At 41.8% G+C, this 21,691-nt stretch overlaps 1 protein-coding gene across 7 annotated transcripts in view; it reads right to left on the bottom strand.

The window, feature by feature from the left end:
* The window catches only part of dnah5 (dynein axonemal heavy chain 5), a 299,154-nt gene that overhangs the window by 255,135 nt on the left and 22,328 nt on the right, over positions 1 to 21,691 (bottom strand). For 5 of the 7 annotated variants that reach the window (XM_062979388.1, XM_062979389.1, XM_062979387.1 and 2 more), the window contains exons 3-9: positions 15,550 to 15,634; positions 15,202 to 15,359; positions 14,072 to 14,293; positions 11,610 to 11,747; positions 7,456 to 7,632; positions 5,783 to 5,896; positions 4,979 to 5,086 (exon numbers count right to left, since the gene is read on the bottom strand). In XM_062979388.1, coding sequence (XP_062835458.1) covers positions 4,979 to 5,086; positions 5,783 to 5,896; positions 7,456 to 7,632; positions 11,610 to 11,747; positions 14,072 to 14,293; positions 15,202 to 15,359; positions 15,550 to 15,634 — 1,002 coding nt within the window. Of the gene's footprint in view, positions 1 to 4,978; positions 5,087 to 5,782; positions 5,897 to 7,455; positions 7,633 to 11,609; positions 11,748 to 14,071; positions 14,294 to 15,201; positions 15,360 to 15,549; positions 15,635 to 21,691 lie in introns of those variants that run through there. The other 2 variants (XM_062979391.1, XM_062979392.1) reach the window with 2 other exon arrangements.

Raw genomic sequence — 21,691 nt, forward strand, 5'->3', positions numbered from 1 at the left:
TAACAACACAACCACACCACAAAACCACAATCCGGACCCATAAAACTCACAACAATGCATCGTGACTATAACAACACAACTAAACGCCCCAGAAATACGAAACTTGGCACACAACTAAATGCCCCAGAAATACAAAACTTGACAACACAACGCAAAAGCCTTCCCTCCCGGTTGTAACAACACAGCCACACCACAAAACCACAATCCGGACCCACAAAACTCACAACAGTGCATCATGACTATAACAACACAACTAAACACCCCTGAAATACGAAACTTGGCAAAACAATGCAAAAGCCTTGCCTCCCGGTTGTAACAACACAATCACACCAGAAAACACAATCCGGACCCACAAAACTCACAACAATGCACCGTAACTAAACCGGATGGCCATCTGTCTGAGAGGTTTGGGTGGGTCCTTCCTCCATGACAAAAAGAAAGGGGTTGGACTAGATGCAAACTACAAATTCCAGCACCCCATGGCATGGAATCCATGCATTTCAATTAGAAGCCTCTTCCTTCTCCCTTTCCCCGCCATCCAACCCACTGACCCAGTTCCATGGCTCCGCAGGCAGGAAAGGCTGGGAAGGATAGAACGAAGGAAGGAGGGAGGGAAGGGAAGCGAAGGAACGCCAAGGACAAGAGCCCTCCCTCTCTGCCCAGAAGGCCAAGAGCAAAAGGGAGAGAAAGACCATTGATCCGGTTATATTTAACCTCCTTTCAGACCAGTGTGTTCTTATCAGCGAGCTCAGGATTGGAGCAGAGAAAGGGAACAGTACAGGAATAAAGGAAACAAGGAGAGCACCCACTCTATCTATCCATCCACTCATCTATCCATCCACTCACCCACTAATAATAAACACCTACACAGGCAAGAATCAGCCTTCATGACCACTACTTATCCAGCCTTCATGACCACTACAACAACAATAATAATAAACACCTACACAGGCAAAAAAAAAAAAGACTATTGTACCACAATAAGATATAAACCGCACTCAGCAGAATCAGACATCATGATTAACAACAAACCAAAGACAACAGGGATCTCAAGCAATTATCAATCAACACAAAAATTGAAGAAGGTAACAGACTTCATATACTACTACTAATGTGAGTATAAAAAAGGGTGGAGGTCACAGCATAAATACAACCTAATGTAGACTGACCAACACCACCAGACTAAGCCACAGCAACGCATGGCCGGGCACAGCTAGTATCATATAAATCTTTAATCCTATAGTATCCTTTGGCCTTCATTTCTCTCCACCTGCAAGAATCAAACTCCTTCTCATAAAGACTTTCAATTGGGGTCCATTTTGATGTTCCTGGCATCCATTTAGGTTTCCATTTTTTCCAAATTTGTAATGACAATTTCCTGGGCCTCTTATACTTTTAATGCTTGTTTCCAAATTCCTTGTAAAAATTCCAAACCTTGCCTCTCTCTTATTAACTCCTTCCTCTATCTTAAACCATTTATCTCTTTTCTCTCTCATATTTTCAAGTAGTGGTTTTCTCTGGAACGCTTCATAGTATAGTTCTAAATTTGAGATTCCCCACCCCAATTCTTCTTGGTATGTAAAATATATTTTATTTGGTATTCTAGATTTCTTTTCTCCTAAGATCTATTTCTTAATAGTCTTGTTCCAAATATTAAATTGTCCTTGTTTATTTTCCAATGGAAGAACTTGGAATAGGTATAATAATTTAGGTATCAGGAACATTTTAGTCACTTTAATTTTGCCTAAGGTGCTCAGATTTTTCTTTTTCCAATTTTTCATATTGTTAGAAATTTTCTTCCATGTCTGTTTATCTCTACCATCTTTCCCATATTCTTATGTATAGTCACTCCCAAATATTTTATTTTCCTCTAACCCATATCTATTTCTGTTATATTATCTATTTTTCTTTTTTCTTTTTTGTTTATCTCAAAATACATAATTTCTGATTTCTTTATATTTACTCCCAATTCTTTATTTTTTTCAAAATCCGTTAGTATAATTTTTAATTCTCTTATTCCTATTATGCCTTCTTTACCTCAGTCTTCTCACAAAAAGAAAGCCAGCCTCAACCTCAGCAACATGAAGTGGATGAAGGATTGGTAGTAGCCCCAACAGCAACCCAGCAGTCCTGGGCACAAAGGCTTCACGGGCACACTCGCCTCCAGGGCGATAGCAATGGAGGTCTCAGCTGGTATAGTGCAAAGTAAGTGTCCTTAGATTAAATTAAGTATTCGGCAGCCAGGTAGGGTTAAAAGGTTTTCAAACGCTGGTCTTGAGATCTAAATAGGTGGAAGGGCTCCCTCTCCCTCCTTCCAGGCAGGGCTCGCACTCCATTTTTCCCCCCTTTTTCCTTTCTCTCTCACCCTCTTAGGTGGCATGAGGACTGGTCCCCCAGGTGACCTTCGCCCCTGGGTCTCAGCTCCAGGACCAGAGTGGCAGAGGTTGTTAAAAGTTTGTTAAAAGTTGTTAAAACAGATGACCACGTGGAGCCCCACAAAAGACCAACCTACCACAGCGCCATCTTGGAATCATTAGATGCAGCCTTCAGTTATCTATCTGGTTCTTCCTGAAGGGTTGCTGGCTCAGCCATGTCTTCCTGGGGCTGGGGGCTGGCCAACAGTGGTCGCTTGAGGGAACCCCCTGCCCGGCTATCCTTCCACTGTGGCCACTAGGTGACAGGGCAGTGCGGCACCACACACCAGACACTTATGTTGCACTGGTCCTTCCTGAAGGGTTGCTTTTTGTTTTGTTTTGGTTTGTGTTGGTTTGATTTGGTTTTGGCTTGGGCCTGCCACTGCCAAGTGGATTATTAGGATGGTTGGGCAATAGCACAGACTGAAGTTATCTGTTCCTTGCGGAAGGATTGCAGGTTGGGTTTCTTTAGGTTTGATTAGTTTAGGGCTGCCTAATTGCCTATGGTTTTGCAACAGTGCACTGCAGACAGGGGCAGGATTCCATAATGCAAGAAGGTTTGAGGTTGAGCTCACTCCTGGGGTGGGGTGGGGTGCCACACCAGCGTGTTACCGCTGGCCCAAAATGTTATGCACATGCAGGCCTTTCATTCCCAGCTTGGGTCTGCTGAAAGTTTTATTTGGTGTCTTCCAGGGGTGTGGGCCAGCCAACTGTGGCTGGCGGGGGGTGGGTCAGGAAGCCTTTTTGGCTGGCAGTGACAGGTTGGAGTTGCACCATTAGTCCTTCAGCACGGCCTGCAGTGAGCTGGTCTTTCAGCGCTGGCTTCAGTTTCCTGGTCCTTCAGCGCAGCCTTCAGATAGCTCCTGGGGTGGGGCGGGATGCCTTTTTGAGTGGCAGTGACAGGCCACTGTTGTCCCATGGACTGGACACTCTGTCTGGACAGCAGTCTAGCCTTCAGTGAATCAGCAACGCCTTCAGTGAGCTGGTCCTTCCTTTGGCATTCCTGCTGCAGGTATGGTTTGGTTTGGTTTTCTTTTGGTTTGGTTTGGTTTGGTTTGGGTGCAGCTGCAGTATCCTTCCACTTGTGGAAGATTCCCTCCTGAGGTGGGGCAGGATGCTTGCCTTTTTGGCTGGTGGTAACATGTTGGCATTGCACCCAGGGGTTCACACTGTGTACTCTACATGTGCACAGAGGTTCCCCAGTGTCCATGGAAGGGGATCCTTCCCGGATGCACATTGCACATTGTGGCAGCACTATGTCCACCAGTGGCCACCAATTTCAGAGTTTCAGCCACAAAAACAAAGTTTCCCAAGTAGAAAAAGTACTTTCAAAGTAAAGACAACCCAATGAAACAGGAAATAAAACTTTCAAAGAAGGAACAAATTTCTGCAATTATTAAAAAATGGTTTCTTATATAAGCTATGAAAATTCACCAAAAAATCAGAGGATACAGGAAACATTCTGCAATTTGGTGAGCTAGCAGGGTTAAATGTGTTCTATCACTGTACCAAATTTGATCAGGATAGCTCAAAAAATGAGGGCAGGAGAGTCCTGTAAAGTTCCCCCCAGCACTGTTTTTTCGCGATTGTGTATGCGCGTCCACCATTAACGAAGTAATTCCGAATTTTCAGAAAGTTCCAAAATATTTGGTTCAAAAATCGGAAATGATTTTCAAAACGAAGCGCCAGTGCCCCCTACTTTTGAAGCGAGTATTGAACCTTTTTTTTTCATGGATCACTAATGCCTAATGTCTGTATGTAGCAAAAAGACTCTTATGTGGCTTGATGGATCTGGACCAGAGTTGGTACACATATCCTTCATGATCCAACAAAAAATACTGCTGAGGTTTGGAGACGACTGATAGAGGATGATAAGAGTTGTAGTCCAGCCACATCAAGGATCACATGATGCCCACCCATGATGGATCTGGATCAAAATTGGTCCACTACACATACCCTTCATGATCCAACTTAAAATACTTGCAAGGTTTGGGCAAGGTGATAGAGGACAATGGAAAGCACATACGATTGACATCCAGAGAGCCTCCAAGAGGATTATCTCCTCATTTGGGAAAATAATCTCTCCTAGTGCAAGCACTGAGAAGGGATTTATTAATTCTAGTCTTTCTTTTAAATTTTCCTCCATGATGGAAGAATAGTTGGGTTGGGGACTAAGGAAAATGTTCTCCACCATCACAACCCTAACATACTTCTCCCTTTAACGCACATGAAGTCATAATTTCAGCCTGAAAGAAGCCATGACATATGTCTCCATGGTAGCTCAATGAGGCTCAGAGAAGGCCTCCCAAGATTACATCTTTCTCTAAGATGGAATATCATCTAAGACCTTTAAGTAGTAGAGATCTTCAATCAATCATATGGCTTCAAATACCATAGATTTTTTTTTATTGTGAGTGCCCTGTGTCATCTATTTTTTTTCCAGAAATGATATTTGCTACTGAAAGATCCTGTTCAGCCAATCAGATGACATAAGGTATCTTCCATAAATATTTATTAAATAAATAAATTTTTCACAAGATCAGAAGAGCTGTCAGAGCACATACCTTCACAAACAGGGAAGTTATCTTCTCTGAAGTGTTATAGTAACGTGAGATATTGTGGATCATTTTGATAGCATGTACGAGTCCTGGGATAGCATCTACCATCATTACCTGAAATAGAAACAAGATTATCTGAACAAATTCTGCAGTGCTTTTTGACTATCATAGGGTGTTTCTAAACTGATTGAAAATTCCAAATTTTTATTCCTGTTCTTTCCAATTTCGTACTGGCTAAAGATACACCAATCAAACTGTTACAGGATGAAATTAAGGCCAAAGAGAAAATACTACAAAAGAATCTAATACATAAGAATTTAGCTTATGAGATTAAAGAGCTACAAATTTTCAGTGACTACAGTTTCCAAGATTGAAAAGAAACTTAGATATGTTAGACAGAAGCATTTTGATTTGGCTAATAAGCCAGGATGATGGCTTGCTTTTAGGTTAAGAAAAGAAAGAAATAAGAAGCAAATATTAAAAATTAGAGTTGGAAAAGAGGAAGTTACCAACCAGAACAAGATTAAATCAATTCTCCACAACTACTACTCAAAGCTATATAAAACTACAGATTAATCTAAAGTTTCCTTGGGAAAATACGTGGAAAAGAAAATTATCTCTACACTTAATGAAGAACAAAGAAAAGGACTGGCAATCTCAGAGATAAAGATGGGAAAGAGTCCAGGTCCAGATAGACCGCTGGCATTATATTACAAGACTCTGCAAGATCAATTGTGTATACCATTACTCCAAATGATGAACAATGTCTTGAATAAACCATCTATACCACAAGCAACTTTTTCCCCTTACCGGGTCACTGTTGTACAAAGGGTCACAGCATTTCTCAAGGGTGTACAAATACTTCACATTGTCTTTGGCTTCATTTGCAGCATCAGTTATCCTAATATCCAACTCTCGCCAGCTCTGGGAAAATTGCAACAAACATTTGGTCAAAGAACATATATTATTATTAAACTTTTAATTCTACTTTTCAGAAAGGTTTGTGCCCAGGGCAGTGGCAGATATTTTAAAAATTCTCTGAGTCAGGTGGAAAAGCTAGACTCACTAAAAATAACAAAATGTTAATTTTGTTGCCTGGGCATGGGCGACATGTCTCCGCTGGAAGATGATGACCAAAAAACCACGAGCACACATGTAACTCTTTTGGATAAAAACTGGCCACAACATTTTATTGGTTACAGAAACGAGGGTTGGCTGCCCAGCATGGGTCCTGGATCACCGATCGGTCAGCCCAGTGCTGCCCGATCACAAACAAGCCCGGCGCAACCGACACCATATACGGTAATTGGTATCCGAGCGCCACCTAGTGGCCGCAATGATACTCCCTCCTCCTGCCAATGCAGGGGGGGGGGGTAATCATACCGGATCCGGGGCCCATGCCACACGCCAACTAACAGTTGTGACAAAAAACAGAATACAAAACCAACCAGTTGTAACACAACAGTAAACTGACTGCAGGGTGGGCGGGATGGCAAGCTGAAACAGCCGAATGGCTGCTGAGACGCCTCCCGGGGGCAGAGCCAGCGCTGGGCCCGCCCTCTGGGGAGGGGCCTGGCCAATGACGAGCCAAGGCCGTCCCGCCCGTCATTGGCCAGTGGGGGCTGGCGACGGAAAAGCTTCCCGCCGCCCCCAGGAGGCTTCTGGGACGAAGAAGCCCCTGGATCGCCGCCATGATGGGGGCGTGGGGCGCCCTGCCCTGAAACAGGCACAGCCCAGTGAGTCGAGCTGTGCACTTCCAAGCATAAAATACACTTGTAATGCCACTGAAAGGAGGAGTATCTTCTTGCCACTTTGCCATCACTCCAGGTCTGTTTGAATTTAGGGATTTTTTATAAGGCCAAGAATATGCCATACATTATTTATTTATTTATTTATTTCTGGTATTTCTACCCCGCCCTTCTCCCCTGGGGGACTCAGGGCGGCTTACAAATTGGCAACACAGTGCCATCACATCAATTATATTACATTATATTTGTTGTTGTTGTGTGCTTCAAGTAACTTTCAATTTATGGAAACACAAAGGCAACCCTATCATGTGGTTTTGAGACAGAATTTGTTCAGAGGAGGCATGCCATTGTTTTTCACTCACACTAAAAGAACGTGGCTTGACTAAGATTACACAGTGGGTTTCCATGGTTGAACAGGGATTTCAACCCTGGTCTCCAGAGTCATAGTCTAACACTCAAATTGCCAGACCAGAGTGGCTTATACATTATATTAAATCAAGATATATATAAAGCATACAGAGCATGTTGTATGTTGTGTGCTTAATTAACTCTTTTAGGTTTTTTGGCAGTTACTTCTGTTATTTAGTTTTATAACACATACAATATACATTTATATTTCTTTCTTTTCCTTTCCTTTTTTTCTAGTTACTATAATTCTGTAGAGTTCATCTAAAGTGCCTTATGACCCCATCATAAGGGATCATAAGGCATTTTATTCTATACTAACAGACCTACCTTTAGTAGTTTTGATTTAGCAACGGTAAGTACTCCAAGAACAGCCTTCACATCTGGTGTCTTGAGTTGGTCCAACAAGTAATTAAATTTAGATAGTCGCTTTTTCCAGTGATCCAGCTCTGCTCGTGGTCCAAGGTCGTCTGCTTCTTTTCGCAGTTGGCTATTTTCAGCAATGACCTGTGATTTGTTCAGAGATTGTTACCCATCAAATGCAATAGTAGCCACTATTTTTTTAAAGAGCAGCAATGAGGAATGTGTGGACAAGTATATATTTTCTAAAGATAATTCATATCATGTCTGTCTAGAAAATCTATCTAGACAATCTAGAAATGATAGACATTAGAAGCTACCAGCATGGGAGGACCACTTCTTGTGCCTTCAATTAATTACAAAAACGTGACACTGTTTGAGTTGGATTTGCAGTATTAATGTTCTGAAAATAGTTGCCATGTCTTTAATCTTCTATATATATAAATGAGTGATGGCATCACGGCGACCAACAAAACAACAAAACTACAGGCCCCCCAACCTCGAAATTTGACAACACAACCCATCATCCACACCTCTAGGTTGATACAACAAAAAGAAAAGAAAAATAAAGTCCTAATTAGAGGGAAAGAAATAATTGTTTTTCTCCAATTGCAGCCAGTTAGAGGACTAATCTCTGCCTACTTGGTCTCCTAGCAACCAACTCAGCCCAGGGGACAGGCAGACAGGCCTCAGGCCTCTTCCACAGGTTATCTAATTTGCACTGGATTATATGGCAGTGTAGACTCAAGGCCCTTCCACACAGCTATATAACCCATTTATAATTTTATATTATCTGCTTTGCACTGGATTATCTTGACTCCACACTACCATATAATCCACTTCAATGTGCATTTTATACAGCTGTGAAGAAGGGGCCTCATATAATCCAGTTCTAAGCAGATAATATAAGATTATCAATATACAGTAGAGTCTCACTTATCCAACAAACAGGCCGGCAGGATAAGTGAATATGTTGGATAATAAGAAGGGATTCAGGAAAAGCCGATTAAACATCAAATTAGGTAATCGTTATACAAATTAAGCACCAAATCATCATATTATACAACAAATTTGACAGAAAAAGTAGTTCCATGCGCAGTAATGCTATGTAGTAATTACAGTAGAGTCTCACTTATCCAACAAACAGGCCGGCAGGATAAGTGAATATGTTGGATAATAAGAAGGGATTCAGGAAAAGCCAATTAAACATCAAATTAGGTAATCATTATACAAACTAAGCACCAAAACATATTATACAACAAATTTGACAGAAAAAGTAGTTCCATGCACAGTAATGCTATGTAGTAATTACAGTAGAGTTTCATTTATCCAACATTCGCTTATCCAACATTTTGGATTATCCAACACATTTTTGTAGTCAATGTTTTCAATATATCATGCTATTTTGGTGCTAAATTCATAAATACAGTAATTACTACATAGCATTATTGCATATTGAACTACTTTTTCTGCCAAATTTGTTGTCTAACATGATGTTTTGGTCCTTCATTTGTAAAATCATAACCTAATTTGATGTTTAATAGGATTTTCCTTAATGCCTTCTTATTATCCAACATATTCACTTATTCAACATTCTGCTGGCCCATTTATGTTGGATAAGTGAGACTCTACTGTACTGTATTTACAAATTTACCACTAAAATATCACAATGAATTTAAAACACTGACTACAAAAAAATTTATTACGAAAAGGCAGACTGTGTTGTATAATCCAGAACATTGTATAAGTGAATGTTGGATAAGTGAGATTCTTCTATAATATGAAATAATTACTGGGATAGAATAATGCAGAACAATATAATCTCTAAAACCAGGACAGTAAATAAAGAGCAACACTCTGAAAGCAGGGAAATTGGAAATTCCACAAAAGAAACCATCAGGGCCAGCTAACACCTCCCAAGAAAGGATTCTTCCAGAAAGGAAGCTGAGAAGGGAGTGAAGCACTGTGTATTACCAAAGTCATTATTATTACTATTATTATTATTATTATTATTATTATTATTATTATTGTGTTGCAGTCAACCGTGAAAATGAATATAATCTGGCTCCAAGTATTCAAAAACACTAAAATCAGAATATATAAAAATTAATGTGGTATAATAAAACAGAACAATACAATCTCTAAAATCAGAACACTAAATAAAGAACAACACTCTGAAAACGGGAATTCCACACAGGAAACAATCAGGGCCAGCTAACACCTTACAACAAAGTATTCCCATCACCAAAGTCTGGCAAATCCTGTTTTCTGAGGGCCACAGACAGTAGAAGCACATAAAATTCACTCAGGGAGTAAACAGCCAAGCTTTAAAGCTGCAAGGCCGTTACATCCTAATCATTTTCCCTAATTGCAGCATTCATACTTGCCTCCAACAGACAAAAAAAAAACCAATCAGAAATATTGTATATTCACAACCTTTAGGGAATAATATCCCCTGATGGCGCAGCATGTTAAAGCGCTGAGCTGCTGAACTTCTGGACTGAAAGGCCGCAGGTTTGAATTGGGGGACCAGAGTGAGCCCTCACTGTTAGCCCCAGCTTCTGCCAACCCAGAAGTTCAAAAACATGCAAATGTGAGTGCATCAATAGGTACTGCTCTGGCGGGAAGGTAACGCCGCTCCATGCAGTCATCCCACATGACCTTGGAGGAGTCTACGGACAACGCCGGCTCTTTGGCTTAGAAATGGAGATGAGCACCAACCCCCAGAGTCAGACATGACTGGACTTAATGTCAGGGGAAAACGTTTACCCTTTACCTTAACTACCACCAATTCCTCAATACTTTATTTCCCATACCACCATACTTCGCCACAGCAACACGTGGCCGGGCACAGCTAGTGCTAAATAAACCAGGAAAAGAATTAGCTGTGTCATTTTTTTCTTTTGATAGATTTCTATTATAATGCCCTAACTGAAGATAATGTCTTACTAAAAGACTAAATATTAAAATTACCTTCATTTTTTCATTTATTCTGTCATGTATTCCCATTGTCTGAAATGGGTGGTTATTCACAGATATAGAACTTCTCACTTTGTTTTAATAACAGCAACCCTAAACAATTCTAAGTTTCTACCTTCTGGATAATGTTGGGTTGTCTATGTCAAAAAAAAATCTTTCATTATGGTGCTGTATGACTGTGATGTATAGCCGTGGAAGTTCTATTTTTAGAATGTAATGTATTTTTGAAAACTCACTTTTTCCTACATGTTTTCCAAGGAAAAAGGTGTTTTTTCAGTATGTTTCCTGATGTCAGGATCTAAGATCAGGAGTGAAGGGGACAATTGGGCTACTCTCTATGGTGAGGGAGACAAGTTAGCTACTTTCATTCATGGATATGCTCAGCTGGGGAGTAGGTGGTGTAGCGACCCTGATCTGAATTTAAGGAGGGGAAATATGCATCCATCAATGCAATGTCAGTGTGGTATATTATGAGTCCATGTTGTGCTAATTAGGGGAAGTCTGGGACAACTCCAGGATAGAATACTCTGAATTGTATCTGATTTATTTTTCTGATGTAGACAACCCCATAGAGCCAAATTAGGTGAAATTCCAGATATTTATTAATGTTACTATGTATTGCTGTTATCTATGTTTTGCCATTACTGAAATCAACCAAGGGAGTGCAACTTGGATCAAAATGAAGCGTAAGGGAGTTTGAGCCTTTTTCCTGTCCTTGATCTTCTGATGCAAATCGTCCCCTTGATCCATGCTTAACTGTATAAGAGAAAACATAAAGGAAAACACATGTCTGTTCATTTTCTTTTCCACACCTAGTAACAGCTCCAGAGAAGTATGATTTGAATTAGAGTAGGTGGGAAAAGGATTAGGTCTCTTCATCTTCATTCAATGCTATGCCTTCAGTCCAAATCACGAGCACACCAAAAAGAAAATTATATTAGGAGGCCAGTTACATATCTTCCACATAACATTTAATATGACCCTTGATGTCATAAAGAAAATGTAGTTTAAAACAAACAAAACACATTTTATGGTCATATCTTCATTTCACAGGACTATGTCCCATGTGAAGAAATAACTTTCTTCATTGAAAGAAATACAGTTGCAAGTCTACAAATTCCATGATCGATTGCAATTCTAATCACCTGTTCAATTTGCTTAATCCACACTTTCATGCAAGCTTCTATTCGTTCCAGAGTCTCTGTGCTGTTTGCTGCAATCAGGTAGTCTGTAGGTCCTTTCAGGGTTTTCAAATCATAGGTATCACATTCCTTCAAATTTACCTGAGCAACATTTTAAACAGTTATTGTTCTAAACAGTCTGTTATGGTAATCACTTAAGAAATCATGCTACATATAGTCAGCATAGACCATTGCTTCTTAAACTGTGAGATCCAACCCCAAATGAGATCCCCTTAGCTCAATGTTAAAATCCCCCAAAATTTGTAAATGCCACCCATTTACACAAATCTGTTACCAGCAACATGTAGTGCTTAGGGTGGACTTTGCAGAAAATGCATTAGGCATATTCCATGAAAAGGAAAATCAGACTGTTTAGCAAGTCTTGCAAATGATTATTTATTTTCAAAAAATTGTTGATTTTATATAGCTATTTTATATATCTGTATACCTGGGGTCACATACACATTTCTCAAGCAAAAAGGGGTCATGAATGGAAAACGTTTGAGAAGCCATGATCTAGATTACATGTCTCATAAATTTTGAAACATACACCATGCCAGCTATGGCTTTTGACAGTTATAGTCAAAACATCCCCCTTGATGGATTGCCACCTTGCCGTGGTGAGGGGGCTTGCGTGTTCCAATGAACCTGCGGGCATAACCACTGGAGTCATGCACTCCCAGGAGTGGCCACGGGGGGGATCCAAAGACCCAATGGCAGAGCAGGCGGAGGATAACATGATACATGTTACAATGGTTGTGAAGGCAGAAGAAGGCTGCAACAGACTGAGAAGTCACTCTTGTTGTGTTAATCACACCACTGCTGGAACCTCAATCTGTGAAGACTGTGTGTTGACCAGCCGTTGCACCGACCTCCACACATTAAAAAAAATCACTCACAGACATCTTCCAAGAAAAATAAAAACAAACCAACAGAAGTCCCATGGCGATCAGCGAGTGGTGACGGGGGCAGGACTGTGAAATCTGGAAGCCCCTAGTCACAGACTGGCACATGGGCAGTGGATATGGACTCAGTCGTTCTACCTCAAGGTCCGAGGCAGTTGAGTAGTCCGGCAGCTGTATCCATGACTGAGCAGCCCTTTTTAGGATCCGCTCTGCCTATGTGCCTATGCACCAACTCTAGATATTGACGAAGACATCAAGGAATTTTTTTTATTTTCAGCTGGACAATACCTTGGAGATACCTAAGGAGGACAAAATCATCCTCCTGGGGGACTTTAATGCAAGAGTCGGACGGGACTCCAACCTATGGCCAGGGATCATAGGAAAAGACGGGGTCGGAAACAGCAACTCGAATGGCATCTTGCTTCTTACCAAATGAGAAGCACAACCTTTTAATCACCAACACGCTCTTCCACCAGAAAAACAAGCTCAAGACATCATGGGAGCACCCCCAGTCAAAGCATTGGCACCTCTTGGACTATGTAATTACATGTGCAAGAGACTGCCGTGATGTGTTTCTCACAAGAGCCATGACAGATGCTGATGACCGCTGGACAGACCACAGGTTAATCCGATCTACGATGGCTATCAAGATCGCCCCCAAACACAGACTCTAAGGAAGAAAAATAACTCGCAAAATGAATACCCAAGCCATTCAGGAGCCCTCCAAATGAGCCCTTCTCCAAACAACACTCAAGGATCATCTACCCATAGAACATCCCGAAAAAGTTGAGGAACATTGGAACAAACTGAAGACCTCCATCATCACAGCCTGCAAAGAAGCCATTGGATACCAAACTAAAAAACATCAAGATTGGTTTGACGATAACGACAAAGAGATCCAACAGTTAATTGATAACAAAAGGAAAGCCTTCCAAACATGGCAGAGAGACACCAACTGTGCTGCTAAGAAAAAGATCTATGCTAGTGCAAAAGCTGAGGTCCAAAGAAGGACCAGAGAACTCAAGAACATCTGGTGGACAAAGAAGGCTGAAGAAATCCAACACTTTGCAGTCACCCATGATGCTCAGGGATTAATTTGGTTTAAAGTGCTCCAGTAAGTAAATTTCAAGATAACATCCCTTAAATATCAACCTGGGAAATAACAAAGGGATAAAGCAAAATGTTTATGGACTTTTCATGGGTATTTGATTTGCCATTTTGATAACCTAAAAGTATTAAATATTCTCCCATGTAAAATTCCTGAAATTCCCAGATTTAAGAGTGCTTATGGGGAGTACTAATACTAAATCTGTTTATTGTTCACAATTTAGGAGTCTGGGTGACCAGATGGTGTGAGAGGGACCCCCAAACAGATGCAGATTAGCAAGACAAACGACTCAAGAAACGGGGTTTGAAAAATATGCCTGTTTCTTTTCTATTGTTTTCCTCCAGTGTACTGTTCAATGCCTTCTGTACTCTACAAAGTATAATTTATTCCCACATGTGGACATGTAGGCCTACCTTCTCTAACAGACTTTGCTGAGCTCCTAAAAGGACACTGACAAATCCCTCTAGAGAAGCAAGAAAATCCTGTTTAACATTCATTCCTTTCCAAGGGCCACTCAACTCTCCCCAGCCATGGTTCATAGTCTTCAGAGCTGGTATGAAGATATCTGACAGCAAGTGTTGTACACTGTTGAGCAAACCACCATGAGTTGTATCCATCATATTGAAAACCACTTCCTGGCAACAAAATAGCAAACAGCATTGTTAGTTGTTAATCTGGCCATGTAATCCCTTAGAACTAAGATTGAACCCAATATGTAGAATCACAATCCAGCATAACTATGATGGTAGACTATTATTATCATTCATTTTTACAAATAATGATCAAAACTTTCATCACAAATGTCTGATATGTATTCTTCTGTTAGTGGCAACAATGAGCATAACTAAGGAGTGGAAATATGCTAAGGAAGTGGATATTCTCACATAATAGAGGATTTAGCACTAAATGAAAAAATGTAAGATCTAGCATTAAATGAAAAATCAATAGCTAAATGTAAAGTTCTCAGAGGTAAAACTAGAACAGACTTTGTTGTTAGTTGTAATAGTAGTATCCTGCTTTTCTTTCTAGATCGAGACTCAAAGCAGTTAAGAAATGCCAGCTATTTATTACTTTTGTAAACAATGCAACTGATATCACAAAATCACCAGGATTTCAGCATAAATGCTAAAAGGAATCCTTGATATTCTACATTTGGAGGATTGAAGATTCATGATTCTTCACTTGTAAGAGGAATATATATATATATATATATATATATATATATATATATAGAGAGAGAGAGAGAGAGAGAGAGAGAGAGAGATTACTCTGAAAAATAAATTGTATCTTGGGTATTTTAATCATATAGTAGATTTTTGTATAACATTTTTCATTGCTATTTTGTTGATATAAACTAAGTTTAAAAAATTAATATCTGGCCATGATGTCTCTTGAGCTTTTAAAATGAATGAATGTGTTTTTAGGATTGAATTGGTCCTAAATTGGTCATTTTGATGAGCAACATAACAGAGACCCGATGGGTCCCACAGAGATTCAGCATGACCCAGAGTCAAAGGACACCTGCATCACATAGAATACTTACACGGTGAATATTCTCTGCAGTGATTACTTTGGAAGGATTAGTTCTAATGAAGAACACACATATGCCAGTTAAAGCAACATCATTTCCTTCTGTCACAAATAACTTGTGTTTTTTGTTCTTAGCAGGTTGAGAATTAATGCCTGCTGAGCTTCCAGGTCCTGTAATATTTGGGAGAAACAGAAATATTCTGTTATCTAGAATCCTGAATAGCACGTTTGTGAAGACTAGGGACTAATATGCACACATTTTCACAATTCATGCTCTGCATATAATATACATGAATATGCGCATTACATGTCTCCACAACTGTACATCATGAACACATGTGCAATGAAGCCATTTGCCTACCTGTTTCAGATCCCTCCATATCTTGATAATAGAACATGACATGACGAAAGCCACCAACAGTGAAGAATTTATCGATACGCTCAATCTGTTAAAAGAAAAGTGATAAAAATATTTCAAAGTTTCAGACTTAGTTTCCCTGGAGTACATACACCAAAGTGTCAAACACCTATCAGATGGCACCATTCCTCAATATTAATGTACATCAATCTGCACATAGACTCATCAGTGAACATGTTTGTTCACTGATGGGCCTATGGACCGTAATAACTATTGTTGCTGTATGTTCTCAATACATTAATAATATAATTGGAACTGATGCTATTAACGTACACTCCACTTGTCTCATGTTCCAATGTAGGTAAGGATCTCCCTAAGAGAAATAGAGAAACAAGACATTTGAACTGGTCTCCATATAAGTGTGCAAATCAGGAATTAAACAATTATATATATTCAGTTCCATGTAACTGAGGAATTTCTTTGAATGTAGTCATTCAAATTTTAAAGGAATGGTTAATACTGGGAATTTGAATCAATGGCTTACAATGCTACTGTTATTCACTGATGCTGCAGTTCTACTTTTGTTTACCGAAGTAGACAATGTCCAGTGTCTTTTTTGGAATGAAATATGGTTTTCTAATCACATATACACCAGTAGGACTATCTTGTCATGTGCATTTTCTCATTTAGAATGTCTTTCCTGTTGGAAAGCTTTGAACAGCATAATAGTATTTTGTGGGGTACTAATATATAAATAACACCATATAGCATGTTGGACTTGTTCAAAGCAGACAGTTTTCTAACCAGTGAAAACTGATGCGATGTTTTATGACAGCTAGCAAGTACATGTTGTGAGAAGGTTGTACAGTGACTCTGCTGTGATATTTCTGTTTGACAGCTTTGTTCATTGTTATGGCTTTTGCCACCATCAGGGCCGTAGCCAGAAAAATTTTTTGGGAGGGGTTGAAACTTTTTTTTAGCAAATCATGAAGAATAGTTCGATAACACAACAACAACATTTTAATTACAGTCCAACAACCCTTATTGCTACGTAAAAGGTATAAGATACAAGGTATGCAAGGTTAGTAAGGCCAAAAATAGCCAAAACTGATTAAAACACACGATGTGGGTGGAATTAACAGCAGATAAAACTGATAAAACCAGAATTAAAACTTATAACCAGCATTTAAGATAGCAATGACCTAGGTAAAAGACTACAAAGGGTAACAGGCATGTTTCATCCTGCCATAACATAAAATACTTTAAATTATATGGTTTCAAGTATATTTTATATAGACTTCATTAAATCAAATTTCTTGACCGGGCAGTGGGGATATCCAGTTGCCTACCCTGGATGGCGAGGCACTATGCCTGTCATCATTGGTAAAGAGTCTGGGAGTCCTTTTGAACCCTCTGCTGACGATGGAAGCCCAGGTCTCTGCCATTAGTAGAACCGCCTTCTTTCACCTGTGGCAGGCTAGACGGCTGGCCCCCTATCTGTCAAGGGATGACCTAGCTACAGTGATCCAGGCCATGGTCATCTCAAGACTAGACTACTGTAACGCCCTCTACATTGGCCTTCCTTTGTTGGTGATCTGGAAGCTCACGTTGGTACAAAATGCAGCTGCTCTACTTCTTGTGGGAGTCCCGATGAGATGTCATATAACACCAATCTTACTACAGCTGCACTGGTTACCAATTGAGCACCGGATCATTTTCAAAGTGATGGTGATTACCTTTAAGGCCTTACATGGTCTAGGGCCAATGTACCTGAGGGACCGCCTCACCCCCTACCAACCCCATCCCTCCGCTCTGAGGACCAAGATCTATTGGAAGACCTTGCATCTAACAGACCTTGCATCTAACAGCAACTAGACATAGAGCTTTTACATCAGTGGCACCATCACTCTGGAACACTCTGCCACCTGAAGTTCGTGCCTTGCGGGATTTATCAGTCTTCCGCAGGGCATGTAAGACACACCTGTTTCGGCAGGCTTTTGATCTCAGTTATTGCTGTTTTTAAATTGCTTAGATTTTAGCTTGTTTTTGTAAGCCACTCTGAGCCCTGGGGGAGTGTTTTTAAGATGTTTTTAAAAAAAGATATTTTAAAGATGTTTTTAAATTGTTAGATTTTAGCTTTTCTTGTAAGCTGACCCGAGCCCTAGGGGAGTGGCGGCATATAAGTTTAAATAATAAATAAATAAATAAATAAATGTTCCAGTTAATCATCCTAATTTGCATTGAATGGCTACATCTAGCTACTTTCTGCCTGGGGGGAATTCTTTGTTAACTGCCCCTAGTTCCCACGTCTCAGAGTGTTGCTTCTTATTTACTGTTCTGATTTTTGAGTTTTTTAATACTGTTTTACTGTTTATTTTCATGGTTTCCTCCTTTCTGTTGAAGTTGTCCACATGTTTGTGAATTTCAATGCCTTCCCTGTGTAGTCTGACACGATAGTTGTTGGAGTGGTCAAGCATTTCTGTGTTCTCAAATAATATACTGTGTCCAGGTTGGTTCATCAAGTGCTCTGCTATGGCTGATTTCTCTGGTTGAATTAGTCTGCAGTGCCTTTCATGTTCTTTGACTCGTGTTTGTGCGCTGTGTTTGGTGGTCTCTATGTATACTTGTCCACAGCTGCATGGTATCCGGTAGACTCCTGCAGAGGAGAGAGGATTCCTTTTGTCTTTTGCTGACTGTAGCATTTGTTGGATTTTCTTTGTTAGTCTGTAGATAGTTTGTCTGTAGATAGTCTGTCCCATGCCCCACATGAAAGCCGGACTGGAAGGGATCTAATCCGGCTGTGTCATCTAGGAACTATTGCAACTGCTCCTCTACTGCCCTCTCAATCACCTTGCCCAGGAACAAGAGGTTTGAAACTGGGAGATAGCTGGAGGGAACCGAACGATCTAAATCTGGTTTCTTCAGCAGGGGAGAGACCACCGCCTCTTTTAAACCCTCTGGAAAGACTCCTTGCTCAAGAGAGCTATTATCTTCAACAGAGGGTCACGTAATCCCTCCAAGCAGGATTTCACCAACCAAGAGGAACACGGATCGAGGGAGCAAGTGGTCGGTCTAGCTGCAGCTATGAGCCTATCAAAAGCCTCTGCGTCCAGTGGGATGAACTGGTTGAGGGTGGGCCCAGCAAGTGGCCACGGAGTCTCAAGTTCTCTCATTGTATCAATTGTGGCGGGGAGGTCCCAGCGTAGTAGTGAGATCTTGTCAGCAAAATAGCTTTGAAAAGCCTCGGCTAAAGGGGCCTGATCATCACTTTTTGGGTTGGTAGGAACTGTCATTAAAGATCTAATTATTTTGAACAATTTTGCCGGGCGTGAGCTGGCGGATGCTATCAAAGAGGCGTAATATACTCACTTTACTTCGATGATAGCAAGCTCATAGGACACCATAAATGCCCTATAAGCTGATCGCGAAGCTCTGTCATGAAGTTCTCGCCACACGCCTTCTAGCCGTCTCTTTTCCCGCTTCATTGATCGAAGTTCCTCGGTGAACCAAGGAGACCGATTTCGGCAGGGTTGGAGAGGGCGTCTAGGGGTGATCTCGTTGAGTGCATTGGACAGCCTGATGTTCCATGTGTCCACCTGCACATCGATTGAGTTGCTGACAGGCTCCAGATCCTTCAGAGCATTCCAGAACCTACTAGGTTCCATAAGTCTTCTTGGGCGAGCCCAAATCGGCTTGACGCCCTTGCCAGGTGGGTAGGCATGCTCCAGCCTGACTCTCAGGGCGCAGTGATCCGACCATGGAACCTCTATAATAGAGGCTTGGGTCACTTGAATTCCTGCGCTGAAGATCAAGCCTAGCGTATGTCCTGCCTGATGCGTGGGCCCAGTACTACAGAGCGAGAGTCCTAGTGTCTCTATGGTAGATACTAGGTCCGTAGCCGCTGCTGAGCAAGAGTCTGTATCAGCATGGACATTGAAGTCCCCCAGGACGATAAGTCTGGGGAACCTCAAGGACCACTCTGACACAGTCTCGAGCAGCTGGGATAGGCTGTCTGCTGGTGCACTAGGTGCACGGTACACCAGCAGAGAGGCTATGCTCTCAGGGGAATCCCACACCAGACCAACACTTTCAGTGCCAGAGATGTCCAGAACAGGAACTGCCCTAAGAGAAAAGCTTTCTCGGGAGAGCATAGCCACCACCCACCACCCCGCCTCCCAATCCGCATCTGGTGGGTGATTACATAACCTGGAGATGTTATTTCCCTGAGTAGGATCTCATTCCCCTCTTGGATCCAAGTTTCTGTGATACATACTAGGTCAGCTCCCTGGTCAGTAAGAAAATCTCTGATAGTAGCAGTTTTATTCCTTATGGACCTAGCATTCACCAACACCAGGGTAGGAGGGGAGGAAACTGGTAGCCTGTCATAGGTGCACTTGGGGATAGGCCGCAGGTCAGAGGGGGGCCGAGTCTTCCATCAACTCAGCCTCCCTCTAGTATTCGGCCTGCGCCTACCATCATACCTCCCCCTCCCAGAGATCCTAGGAATTCCCATACACAAACCTACTTCTCTTGGGGGCTCTACAGCAGAAACTAAGTGCCCAATGTTCAACTGGCCCCCTGAAAAGGAGATGGGGCATGGCCAATTAACAAGTGGTCATAAATGAGTATGTACTCAGAGTAATGAGGGGCAGGTGTAAAGGCCAGAGCACCCGGCCAGCATTGTGGGTGGGGGGGTGGTGGTCTAGGGGACATTAAGTCTAGGTTCCCTCAAGAGTGTTGGGATAAGTTCTTAACTCCAGCACACTGGGAGGTCATTCCCTCTTTTATGTCCACAGTTCTGATATTCGAATCCCAGGTTCTAGTGTTTTGGGGGAGTGCTCCCTCCTCCATATTTACAGATCTAGAACCACTTGGGGGAACATTGGCCAATTTGGGGGAGAAGGTAGTAGTTGCAGGTCTTGGCCAGCTACCGAATCCTACTCCCCAGAAGATTCTAGTCTTAAATTTATTTTGATGACAGCCATGTCTCTGAGACCTACGATTTGGAGGTTTACCAGTTCCTACCATTGTATATTTATCCATGTCTGGGGCTTCAGGTTCTCCAGAGTCTGTTGTCAGTCCATCTTGGCCCGCTGCCAATCCAGCACTCTGCAAAGCGCCAGAAACTCCCTCTGTTGCAAAATAATTTGTTCTGGCTTCTCACCAGAAGTCTGGTGCATATCATGGCAGCGTTTCTGTCTCCGGTCGGGGTGACCCGCATGCCTGCGCTGAAGCTTTTTGGGATTTGGAGATGAAGGCATAAGCTCACCGATGGCGTCCCCAAGCATCTTTGGTGCTTGCCTCTTTGACAGGGAGAGGCAGCGACGTCGTTGGGGGCTTCCACAGAAGGGGGGCACTGAAGGAGAGACAGGCACCCGTCCAAGGATCTCTGTCACATCCAATGCCTTCACTTCAGGCAGAGAGGGCAAATCCTTTTCCTGTCCGGTGGTCCCAGGGGGCCCCTGCCCAGACCAGGGACATGGGCAGGTTGGCCCAAGACCGAGAGGGCATAAACCACCAAACAAGCAGCCATGGGAAGCTGACTCTAAAATCTCCCCCTTCGGCATCGAGAGCGCATCCTGGCTCATCACAAGACTCTCAAATGGCTCTCCAATTTCCAGGGAAGCTCTTCGCAAAATTGAAGAAGGCTCTATGGGTAGTCCCGGTTTTGAGCCCAAGCTAGGTCTCTGGCATTCTGAGGGTCAGGATCCAACAAATTCCATAAGGTCCTCCCTTGTGTTTAATCTAGGGATTGAGCTGATGGGTGGTTCAGTTGGCGAAGCAGTCTCCCAAACCGATTGAGCCGATCGGCCAATTGGTTGAATTCTGCAAACAGCAGACTCACCAATCTTGAATCTGATCTTGCACCATCTTGACCAGGTCTCTGATCATCCAAACAGTTTGAGCGATCTAGCCCCTTCAGATTTTCTTCCAGGGGTTTCGGTAGATCCAAAATCGCATTCAGATCCAGGAATCTGACAGGGCCGTTTGTGGTCCCCTCATGGAGATCCACTGAGGCTAGCTTCCAACTGATAAGAGTTCTTCCCTCACCCTGGACTTCCCACAGATATATATAAACAGTCCTTGCTTAGTTTTTCCATACCTCACAACCTCTGATGCCTGCCATAGATGTGGGCGAAACGTC

Source organism: Anolis carolinensis, chromosome 4, assembly GCF_035594765.1.
Source record: "Anolis carolinensis isolate JA03-04 chromosome 4, rAnoCar3.1.pri, whole genome shotgun sequence".
Lineage (NCBI taxonomy): Eukaryota > Metazoa > Chordata > Lepidosauria > Squamata > Dactyloidae > Anolis > Anolis carolinensis.